This window comes from Prunus mume, linkage group LG2 (genome assembly GCF_029339155.1).
Source record: "Prunus mume cultivar Tortuosa linkage group LG2, ASM2933915v1, whole genome shotgun sequence".
In the NCBI taxonomy this organism is placed as follows: domain Eukaryota; kingdom Viridiplantae; phylum Streptophyta; class Magnoliopsida; order Rosales; family Rosaceae; genus Prunus; species Prunus mume.
The window spans coordinates 32,966,163-32,978,344 of record NC_142699.1 but is presented as its reverse complement, the minus strand read 5'-3'; the positions used below and the strand labels follow the sequence as shown (position 1 = coordinate 32,978,344).

Genomic DNA, 12,182 nt, shown 5'->3' with positions numbered 1-12,182 from the left:
ATGTAGGGATAGAACAATGCTGTCAATGTTTGAGTATATTAGATGTAAGGTGATGAGGAGAATACAAGGAAGAATGGACAAAATGCTGACATAGAACATGCCTATCTGCCCAAGGATATTTAAGAAGGTGGAGGGAAATAAAGCCAAGGCAGGTGCTTGTGTGGCAATTATGGTCAAGTTGAGGTAAATTCCAAGTGTCAGCTGGTGGCCACGCACAATATATTGTGGACTTGGAATTGAGAACTTGTTTTTGTAGAGCTTGGGATTTGCAGGGATGGCTTTGTGTTCATGCTATTGCAGCCATAAATTATAAAGGGGGTACTAATGTCATGGATTTTGTGCATGACTTCTATTTGACATCAACTTACTTGAAAACATAAGAGAATCTCATATGTGGGATAAGAGTGACTTTCCGCCATGTCTTCCTCCGTCTTACTCTAAACAGCCTGGAAGGCCGAGAAAATGTAGAAACAAAGAAGAGGGAGAGCACAATGGCAAAATGAAGATGAGAGCGTCAAGCAACCAAGCTGAAACTGCATTGTCTTGCATTCCCAACACACAGGACTCTCTCAAATATGGGTAATGTAGTAAAAGGGGCACAATAAGAGGACTTGTCATAGGAATCTTCCCCCAAAAGCCAAACCTGCAACTAAAAGGAATAATGGTACTGAAAATACCAGGTATGTCAACTCAATCTTGTTCAATTCTATCCCTTAATAACCCTAAGCTTTTGTTGCTAACTGATGTAGTTTTTATGTTGTAGACCACTATTGATCCATCTGACGCATCCACTCCAGCCGGTGGTCTAAGCACCTTAAAGCAAAGATCCAAGCCTCCAAGGCGTGTGCAAAAAGGGAAGCCTCTGGTAAGTAACTTCTCTTCATGATGGTTATTATCAATTTTCTTAAATTTTCAAATAAAAGGTTAACATCCTAAACATTTTGCAGCCAAAACCAAGTAAGAAAGGACATGCCACTTTCGAAGCACAACCAGCCTCAACTTCATGTCCTCGTGCATCAACTTCTGTTTCAATTGCAGGATCAAATGTTGTAGATTGAAGCTCACTGAGAAAACTATTTGATGACTCACCTTTTTTTGTTAGACTGGTAGTTTGTAATTAGGAGGTTTTTGTTTTTGATAAATTGGTCCTGTATAACTTAAGTGCTGACTTTTTTTTATGGATGTAATGGCATTCACATAAGCCTCAACCACTGTGAATGCAAATACATCCACTGAAACTGTCATTTTGAAAAGAATTTGAATGAATATGAAATATGTACGATATGCAATGTTATTATCTGGCTATTTTGAACCCATTTTGAATGCAGAATTTTCTGAGTTTTTGGGTTGCCACTTTACTTCATTATTTTTGTCATTCACTTGATTGTTCCAGGTGCATCCATTTTCTAACTTCCCTACTACATTGTTTTTGGCATTCCATTTTCTACAAATTTTGCCATTCCATTCACTTCATCAAGTTACAAAAAGTCAGCAATTAAGCCCTTAAGCCTTACTCCATAATCCTTAACCCTAAACCCTTACATAACAATTAAACCATTACAAAATGCTATTAACAACCCAACACTTACAAAATCACAGAATCAACAAAACAACCCATAAACAATTCATTCATTCAATGGCAGAAGCTAATTCCAAGCTCCTCTTTTTGTTCACTCCACATCCATACATCCCTCCCAAAATGATGCTTGCAAATAGAACCCACGAAGCCACCAACAACACCCAAACGACCTTTTCTCTTTGTCTTGCCTTTGCCACTAACTTCTCCATTATTCCGAGATTTTAGAAGCCTAGGAATCACGCCTTTGACCATTCACACATAGCCGGATCAAACCATGCCCTGAATTGACAGCCCTTAAAACCCTTCTTAGTCTCACGTACCTTTGCTGCACACATGGAAAATCGCCTCCCATGATTCAAATATGTCCAAGAGGTTCGAATTGTAGCAGCCTTTCCGCACCAACACATCGGCGCCTCTTCATCCATTTATGCCAAATCATTTCCATCTCAAAACTGAGTTTCTTCTATTTTCCAAGCCTCCTTGGAACTCGTGCTTTGGAGAGAGAAGGCGACCATTTGTTTGTTTGTTTGTTTGTTTTTTTTTTTTTTCTGAAATTGCCCTTTGTCTCGTCTCTTTCTAACTGCTGCTTGGTTATGAGGTGGGTCCCATGATAAGTGTATTATTTCCTATATTTTTACACCTTTTATATGTAGGTTTTGTGGGGAAAGTTAATTAAAAAGAGTATTATTACTTTACTTTCCTTATTTTCAGCTATTCTGCGCTCTTGGAAGGATTTCAACTGAAAATCAACTTTTCGAATGCATTTTAGTGCAAGACCAATTGTAGAAGAAAGCTAAGACATTGAAGATCATTGTATCAAAGTTTCATAATTTTCTCCAAAAGACCTGCAAGTCAAGACAGCCTGTTGAAATCAGAACTGCACTGCTGTTGAAGATTTGAATAATTTTTCCTAGTGGTGTGTAATATATGCTTGGAAAGCTTAGAGATAAAGCTATGTTTCTCATATTTTTCCAGAATTTTCTAGGAAGTGGAACAACCCCAAAACGTGCGTGTTGGCTGACGTGTTTCCAAGTCAAATAAGGATTCTTTCCTAGTTTGTTTCCTTAATTGTTTGAGATTTTGTTTTGCTTTAGGAGAGTTTTTCTAGACCTTTTTGAAGTAGGGTTTAGTTGTTTTATACTATATAAGGTCACCCTAGGATCTCTTCATGGTCATACAACCAGAGAAATATGAATTTGCTGCTGCATTATTTGAGGAGCTTTTGAAGGTGTTCCTGTGAAGATTCTGAAGATCAAGTCCATCGCCAAATTGGTTTTATGACAATAATTCTCTTGTTTATATTTTCTTCTGTCATGAACTAAGCTAGGGCTACGATGTAGCCTAACCATGAATACTCAATTTTATAGTTATATTAATTCCTTATTATTATCCCATGTTGAGTATTTGTTACTTAATGATTTAAATATCTAGCTAATATTTAATTGATGATCCAAGCGGAGACCGAGAGGAGATGTTTGGTGTTTGCTTCTTGTAACAAATACCATGACTTGAATGAGTGCCCGAGAGGGACTAACATGACTCATGCGTTTTCTTGTAGGTTCTCATAGAACTTAATGGGTTCTTGGTTTTCTAAACGAGAATGGGTTGTTAATTGAGAATACTTTTGGTTGAGCCCGAGAGGGGATATCGAATGAATTAGGAGCAGGGATAGTAATTAGGGTTAATTGGCTATAAAATTAAGTAGAATTGGTTATGGTGAAATCGGATGCTCTAGTGTCTCATCATCTTAATTTTCTATCGTTAATTAAATTGTTATTTTTCATAATTGTTTTAGCTTTCTTGGGCTTTCGAAATGTTGGGTAAGAAATTGATTAAAATGAAACCTTTAGGACCTATTTCGATACTGATACTAAACCTCCAGGGACTAAAGTGTAGTTAATCCTAAAATTTAAATTAAAAAATCTAACATATCTATGCCGTGTGAAAATGGTCTGCCTAAATTATCCTAATTGGAGCACCCATGATGATCCGTACCGTACACAAGCCAAGCCACTAACAAGTCTCGCTCCCTTTGTTGAACTAAAATTGCCACCAGTGAACACAGGGAGAATAAGATTGCCAAAACTCAGAAGTGAGTGAGAGTAGTAAAAGATAATAATGTTGATAACGGTCAGAGGAGCCTTTTCTTCTTCTCCGCTTTGCTTCAGCAACCCCCATAGCCATAGCTTCTCTTATCTTACTTCCAAAGCCTCTCCAAGACTGAAAAGATCAGTGTGCAAAGCCAGCTTCTCTGTTCAGAGAAAACCCAACACGAACAGCACTACATCTTGGAAGCTTGGCGTTCTCTCCAACCGGTATGCCATACCCTTTTCAGCTTTTTCTTCCTAAATGAAGTTTTTTGCCCAATAATTTCTCAATTCGGGCTTCTTTGATGGGCTTCTAGAGTTTTCTCTATAATGGGTTTTCGGATTTTGGTGTGTTATGGTATGCATGTTCTTAATTTGAATACTTAACTGCACTATAACGGTGCTATAATCTATCTCTGTCTCGTTGTGCGTTTACTCTCTAATATCATTACAGTTCTCCACACACAAGTGCAGCAATTGGAATGAAAAGAAATTGAAATTGATGGTCTTGATTAGAGAACATTGAGATTCGAAAAAATTGCCACTATTTTTGAACAAGTTGTAGCCTGAATGTCATGATTATCCAATTTTTTAAGCGAAAGCAAAGTAATAGTTTTGGAGAAGTTTCCTTCAACTATCAGCAAATGGAAACTTGATTGAAGTTTTATTAAAGCATTGGGATAAAACTGCTCTTAATTTAATGTCTAAGTGAATCCCAATTCACGTTTTAAGTTTTATTAAAGATTTCATTAGAGGATATAAAGATAGAAACTGACATTGTCGGGACAAAAACCTGTCGTTGTCAGGATTGTACGTACGAATATACTGCTACTGTGAAAGGTATTTACATTAGATGATTGTTTATGTAGAATCACAATTATAAGGCCAGAAAATGAAGAAACATACTTTACATTTGGATACTTTTTTCTGCACCAATTTGGACAGTATAATACTTCAGGGAGACTACTAATTTATGCATTTGGAATCATCTAACTAAGGATGATCTGTCTAGTTCTTTTGTTGATTGTTTTCATATCAAAGTTTTTGCCATCTTATTCTACGAGGCATATTGTGAGTAGTGCATCTTCGACCATTGAATCTTGCAATGCATTGCTATCAAAGTCTACTTTGTCCTCTTGAAATGTAGTATGAATTCAATTTGTTCTGACTCCAATTTAAAAGAAAAGAAAAAACAAAGACGGGATAAAGTATTCCATATAACGATAAGCTGATTTATACATATTAATATCGAATTCGTTTCCCCTTGTTGCTGTTTTAAATTACTTTGCAGCACTGAAGCCCCAGTTTTTGATCCTTTGGGCATCAATTCAGATTGCAATTCTGGTCTAAATGCTACCTGGGAAAGTTTCCTAGGCCTATTATCACAAAAGTTAGAGAGTGCCTCCAATTCAAAGAAGGAGAAACCTACTTCAGCTAGAGGATTGGCAGGTTTGTTTCTTGATGCATAAATTTCAATTCAGATCTTTAGATCTCTTCAGTTTGCAATTGATATTTGTAGTTTTCAGCAGTTGATTAGGATACTTTGACATTCACAGCTGCAATAGAGGATAGTTCCATTGATTTTGGAGACTTCTTCAGAGGCCCATTACCAGGAAAGTTTCTCATGCTGTTGGCATATCTGGCCTTATCTCGACTTGGAATATATATACCTCTTGGTGGGGTAAATCGTGAGGCTTTTGTTGGAAATTTGGACCAGAACAGTTTATTGAGCACCTTGGATTCATTTTCTGGAGGAGGTATTGGCAGACTGGGGATATGTTCACTGGGTATTGTTCCATTCATCAATGCTCAGATTGTCTTCCAGCTTCTTGCACAAATTTATCCCAAGTTACAGGATCTTCAGAAAAGAGAAGGTGAAGCAGGAAGAAAGAAAATTCTGCGGTATACTCAATATGCTTCAGTTGGTTTTGCCATTGTCCAGGTTAGGGAGTCGAGCCTGCTTGTTTTGAGATTGAGTATGAGCTTGCAGTTTACAAGTTGTGAGCGTTATAGAAGTTTAATTGCTGCATTCATTAATCAAAATGATTTTTTCAGTGACAAATTGTGTTTTGATGACAGCACTTAGAACTTGCATTATAATAGCTGTTGGCATACTCATTATTGTTTTGTTAGAAGTATCCCTAAGAACCATTCAGTTAAATATACCTACAGAATAGGGTTGTATTGATTAGTAAAACAGCAACACTAATTATGTAGTCATCATGGCGACATTGGTGGTACTGGTGTCAACGTGACAGTGGTTGGGTGATAACAGTGGCCCGGTCATGGTGTTTGTATCATCCCATACATGTGTAAGGATGAAGATGTCGGTATTGATGGGAAATATTGGTCGTACATATTTATGGAAATATTGATATTGTTAAAATTCACGAAAATAATGGAAATTATGTTAGCAACATTTGAATTCTGTTAAACATATATATCCATGATAATACATGACACATAGGAGGAACTGGCACATGTATGTTCTTGAAATTTGAATTTTATTGTCCAATAACATCTTAATTTGATTAACCATAGGCATAACTATTCTAAGGAATAAATTTGATTTTTTTCTTTTTTATTTATAAATTTTATCACAACACACCACATGACAATTTATCTGAATTACTTAAGTGTCCATAGCTATTATTCCGACTGCTAAATTTGTATACCATTTCTGAAGACTTATTCATTTACCCAATTAAATTAATCCAGAATAATAAACACAACAAAAAGCATTTGAAACTATGTCAGCAATTCAAACCGATGATAAAATCCGTCAATATCTTGTTGACATATCGCCGAAAGTTCGGAGATATGTTTCCACCCTTCAATCGATATCAGTGGTTTGTAAACATGGAAATTTTGAATGGAACATTGGTGTGTAGATGGATATTTTCGTCCTTTTTAGTAAAAGCAATGCTGTGTCAATGGTGGCAGGAGTTGTAATTGGAGTGGTGGTTTTGAAATTTATGGAAATAATGACTTGGTAATTGATTTTAATAGTGGTAAATAACAGGATGGAATGTTGGTATGTGAAGTCAATTTTTATTCCACTGTTCTTGTATGATTGTAGTGTTGGTAGTTGTGGTTGCAGCATCTGCAGCCAAGGTGGTAGTAATAATTGGCATTAGAGGTGGTCAAGGTTTTGAGCATCATTTTAATGGCAGTAGTGCTGCATCAACTTTATGAGAATATCACAAAAGTGATGGTGGTAGAAACGTGTGGGACTTTTGATTCAACTTCACCATTGACTCTGTGGCCTGTTGGCCTGACTGGGCTCAGTCAATACCAGATAGTTAGCATGTATGCAGACACACACACACACACACACACACAGAGTCATTCCCTAAAGAGGATGTGGTGGACATACGTCCTCTTCCCTGAAATGCGGTCCAGTGATCACCTTTCATTTTTTATGTTCTCATTTATGGATGATCCCTGTAAAAAGTCAGTCAAATCTGAAATTGTTTAGTCATTTGATGAACATCATCCTTATTTCAGTTTATCCAGAAACACCCTATTTGTCACAATTAAATGAGAAAAAAAAAAGGCCACTGATTAGGCTAATTTTTTGCATGATACTTCAATCGAGAATAACTTATCATTAAATTACTTTGTGCGGTGGTTCTAACAAGTGCTTCTACAGGTTTCTTAAAATGCGGAAACCCACTTTAGAGAATTGTTGTATATATATTATAAATTATATTTAATTGAGATATATTATAATTTAGACAGACCTGCCTGTACACAGATGGTCATAGTTGTGGACTGCTTATTTGTTATAAAACTAGCCTATCCCAGCTTGTTGAGTGTTTGACCGGAGGACCACCCTGTACCATTTTGAGAGGGGGCCAGCCTGGCTTCACTCAACCCTTTGATGAGGCTAACATGTGACCTTATTTATTTTGGCAAAAGAAAAAAAGCAACTGTCAAAAAAAAAAAAATTTAATTTTTTGAACGATTAAATGATATGAAAGAAAAACCTATGCATGATTATAATCATCAAGATTTTTAATGATCAAATGGCGGACAATTTTGTTTTGTGAGGCTTTGTACAGATCGTAGGGCAAATGGTGAATACTGGATTCTACCAACGGAGGACAGCCTGGGAGGATAAACTGTGAACATACTGTTCTGGAAATTCCTTTATGTATATCAACAACTCATTAATGAAAATAATGTGCACAACCTTTTAATAATTATTATTGTTATGAGCTATTTCATGTTTTGTACTTATATTTACCTCTTTTTACTCGAAGGCAATTGGCCAAGTGTTCTACCTTCGCCCATATGTCAATGACTTCAGTACAGAGTGGGTTCTCTCTTCTGTTACCTTATTGACGCTTGGCTCAGTATTGACGACGTACATTGGAGAACGGATCTCAGACCTAAAACTTGGAAATGGCACATCTCTTTTGATATTCACAAGTATTATATCATACTTTCCAGCATCTGTTGGTAGAACTGTAGCACAGGCATTTCAGGACGGTAACTATGTTGGACTTGCTGCCATAACCGTCTCCTTCTTTCTGTTGGTCCTTGGAATTGTATATGTTCAGGTAAATACCTCTTTTGTTACAAAGATCTGCTTTCTGGATGTGGAGAAGCATTCACAATGATCTAAACAAAGGGTTTCAGGAAGCAGAGAGGAAAATTCCACTTAACTATGCCTCAAGATACAACAGCAGCAGAAGTGGAGGGCTTCAAAGATCTGCTTACCTACCCTTTAAGGTTTGTACTTCAGCTTCTTAACAATAGTCTGGACATACTTGGAAACATTTGAAACTAGTTAGTGAGGGATCTCTATCGTATAAAAGTGAAATATCTTTTATACAAACCCTTTCGCGGCAGTCCACAAAACAATTCCTTAATCTGATGTTTCTTGTCAAAAGATTGATAGTAACAACTGGATTGAGACAATATCCATGTTTGATAGTATTATTGGCGGCATTGTAGAACTACAACATTGTCACTGACTCTCCAATCTCAGCAATAAGATTCTGGATACTTTCTAATAAACTAGGAGTAGTAGCAGTATTTTTCTTTTCAGTTCCTAACAAGAGTTTTATCTTGAACGATAATGATCATTTTAGATTTTAGTCTAGTCATTGACTTTTGATATTATGGATGTTCCGTCCAATGCACCTTTTGCTATCCTGAATATTGGCTGCGCATTGAGATAGATGTGTCTGTGTGTGTATATATATATTTGATGGATTTGCTTTCGATTTTATGGCGAATTCGAGGTTTAGGGTTTATTTTATTTGGAGGCAGCACATACTACAGAGCTATTGGCGTGTTTCAAAGGGGTATATTGTGAATTTGTTAAGAGTTTTAAGTTCCTGGGACTGAAACGGCGTTGTTTGAGTCCATAAATTTTTCTTTTTAAAAAAAGCCCATTTCGTGCATGCTACAACTCTACAGCGTCGATGTGTATGCTATTTGGCATGTAAATAGTTTACGCTATTTGGGAACTTTGCGAACCAAAAAGGTTGTTGGTACCGTGACTGGCCAAGCAACCAACTCTGCCAAACCAACCACGCGTCATATGTTGAGAGGCCATCTCCTTGGCCAATGAAGTACTATCACCAGGAGCAATAACAAGAAGTCTCACATCGACTTATTGTAAGAAGAGGGAACCATCCCTCACCCATAAAAGGGGACTACTCTCCACCTTGTATCTCTCTCTCCGAATCCCTTTGTTTTCATTCTTGCTTTATACTTTATATTGCATACTGCTTGTATTTTCTCTAATTTACAGAGATCATATTTTCTTTCCTTATGCCAGATTGCAAAAATATATTTAATTTTTGTAGTTATCTAATTAATCCAACTAAACAGGTGAATAGTTCTGGAGTTATGCCAATAATATTTTCTACGTCATCATTAGCTCTTCCTGGTACTCTAGCACGCTTCACTGGTTTAGCTGCATTGAAGAATACTGCAGTGGCTTTAAACCCAGGGGGTAAGAATTGCACTTTTTAGTGGTGGTAGTTGTTGAACATGAACAGTTCATAAGATAAATGAAGAGCTATATTTTGGCTTATATACCATCTTCATTTCAACTGACATGATCGGGCTTCAAAAGCTGCTACATGTTTCCACAATTCTCCTATATTGTTCTAGACATCTGGTGCATCATCAAACAGTTTGCTCTGTCAACTTCTTCTAAATTAGAACTTGACAGTCTTCTTGATTATGAACCGCAGATGCCTTATTCCTTCCCAATCTTTAATTGTAACTGGACTTTGGTATTAATAGTTTTTTTTTCTTTTTTTGTTTGGTCTTATTTTATCAAGGGATCCTCTCTTTACAGAGTTCTGAGATGAAACTAGTATGTTTTGTGGTTAAATTCTCATGAATTTCCTTTTTGGAGGCTGTAATTATAGCATCCATGGTAAGGACTGGATTAATAAACTGAATGAAGAGGAAACCTTCGCTGTTTAATTAGCACTTACTTTCTAGTTTTAGCAGTTGGAACATTGGATAGCCTAAAATTTTCAGCTAACTCTTTGTAGGTTCTCTCTATCTCCCCACCAACATCCTCTTAATAGCCTTCTTCAACTACTACTACACTTTCCTACAGTTGGATCCTGATGATGTGAGTGAACAGTTGAAGCGCCAAGGTGCATCAATTCCACTCGTACGACCGGGTAAAAGTACAGCTGCATTTCTGAAGACGGTAATTTTCTTCTTTATTTATCTAGTTATTTGCATTACAAGTTCGGAGTGTTTAATCAGTCAGCTTGATATTCAATTAGCCATACGGAATCTCGTTCTGGAGTTATTTGTGATAATGCATAAGTAGTGTTGTTTCATTGTTTTTTCATGTGATGTCCATTTATCAACTTGTGAAGTGGCATCAACCATCAACCTGTGATGCACAGAATGTGAAAATTATAAGCATCTGGTTGTCTATATTGGAAGTCTGATTAGTTGCATGCTAACAATCAGTTATCATGGATAACTCATGGATTGCTGAACCTCTTAGCTATTTACCTTAATGAGTTTTCTTGGATGTCCACTGGTAACTGGTTGCAGTCCTTTTATATTACCGATTAAAAAAGGAGACTAATTTGTAATGCTTCGGGATTTTTCCCCTTTCCAATAGCACTGTAGTGAATCTATTTGCCTTGTGCTGTGAGAATGTGGAAAAAAATAAAAAATAAAAAAGCCTAGTTTCAAGTTTTGAACACACGGAATTCTTGATTACCTTATCTCTGGTTGCCCTCTCTCTCCCTCTCTCTTGTAAATGTAAAATTATAATATATAAAAATCTGATATTATGTCTTTGTTTTTCTTTAGAGTAATGCCTACTAGTATAGTATATTCATGGCTTCAAGGTTGATTCTCAAAGCATTTTTTTACCCACCATCCTGATCGAATTCATATTTATTTATTTATTTTCAGTTACAATTCAATTCAACTTTAAGTGAAGATTATTGCTAAATAGTAATTTGCTTCTAAGTTCTCTCCATTATATGTCATTTCTTCCTTTGTGCAGTGCTGTGTATCTCATCATTTAATCCGTTGTGAATGCACTGGTTTTCTATCAGAACACTTGACAATCATAATGAAAGTTAGATCTTGTTTGCTAAAATTGGCATGGATTTGTTAATGCCTTTTGACGGTTTGATGTAGGTTCTAAGTCGAATATCAGTTCTTGGTTCAGCCTTTCTGGCAATCCTAGCTGCTGGTCCTTCTGTGATTGAACAAGTCACACACCTGACTGCATTTCGGGGATTCGCTGGCACTTCTGTTCTCATTCTTGTTGGTTGTGCAACTGACACTGCGAGAAAAGTTCAAGCAGAGATAATATCCCAAAAGTACAAGAACATAGAGTTCTATAACATCGATAAGTTTGGCCCATAATGTATGACAGATTAAGAGCTTAGCCGATGTACAAAGGATACAATGTATGTAAAAGAAATATGTAATGGGACATTGGGATGTGGCTCGTCATGTAGAGTTTCATATGTTAGACATGTAGAAGTTGATTCTAAAGTTGAAAATCTCTCCAAATTGAGTGTCCATAACTAAAGCCAACCGAAACTTGAACGGCAATAACTGGCCCAGAAAACTTCGCCCACATGTACGAGTAGAAATGTCTTTCAATTCCACTTGGACTGTACGAGTAGAGATGCCTTTCAATTCAAATTGGACAGTACCTTTTGCTAGAGACACCATCAATCATCATGTCAACTAGCTAAAGTCTGCAGTTGCGAATCTAAGAATTTTACTTCCGATGGTCAACGTGTAAAATGCCAACTAGGAATTTTACTTCCGATGGTCAACGTGTAAAATGCCAACGAACATTTTGGAGAAAAGAGACTCATACAACTGAAGGGCTAATTCTGGCATTTAGCGTTATAATTTGATTTTTATTTATTTATTTATTTTTTTTTTTTTTTTTGTTTTGTGTTATTCACATGATGAGCAAATTCCCCCCCCCTAGTGGAAATTATGCACTATTTAAACATATAAACACACCCAAAACCCATCATTACACA

General features: G+C 36.5%; 1 protein-coding gene across 1 annotated transcript; it reads left to right on the top strand.

Annotated features, from left to right (window-relative positions):
• Positions 1–3,536: 3,536 nt before the first annotated feature.
• On the top strand, positions 3,537–11,694 carry SCY1 (SECY homolog 1). Its single transcript, XM_008225316.3, has 8 exons — positions 3,537–3,894; positions 4,958–5,115; positions 5,223–5,608; positions 7,932–8,231; positions 8,311–8,403; positions 9,514–9,637; positions 10,191–10,354; positions 11,314–11,694. The coding sequence occupies exons 1-8, from the start codon at positions 3,698–3,700 to the stop codon at positions 11,542–11,544; spliced, it is 1,653 nt and encodes a 550-aa protein (XP_008223538.2). The 5' UTR covers positions 3,537–3,697; the 3' UTR covers positions 11,545–11,694.
• The last annotated feature ends 488 nt before the right edge of the window (positions 11,695–12,182 follow it).

What these genes read in the sequence shown, in the direction of transcription:
- SCY1 (XM_008225316.3), top strand. Translation starts at nt 3,698, where the DNA reads ATGTTGATAACGGTCAGAGGAGCCTTTTCTTCTTCTCCGCTTTGCTTC. An exon ending in TTCAGCTAGAGGATTGGCAG is followed by an intron (nt 5,116 to 5,222) that starts GTTTGTTTCTTG and finishes TGACATTCACAG; the next exon opens with CTGCAATAGAGGATAGTTCC. An exon ending in AGTGGCTTTAAACCCAGGGG is followed by an intron (nt 9,638 to 10,190) that starts GTAAGAATTGCA and finishes AACTCTTTGTAG; the next exon opens with GTTCTCTCTATCTCCCCACC.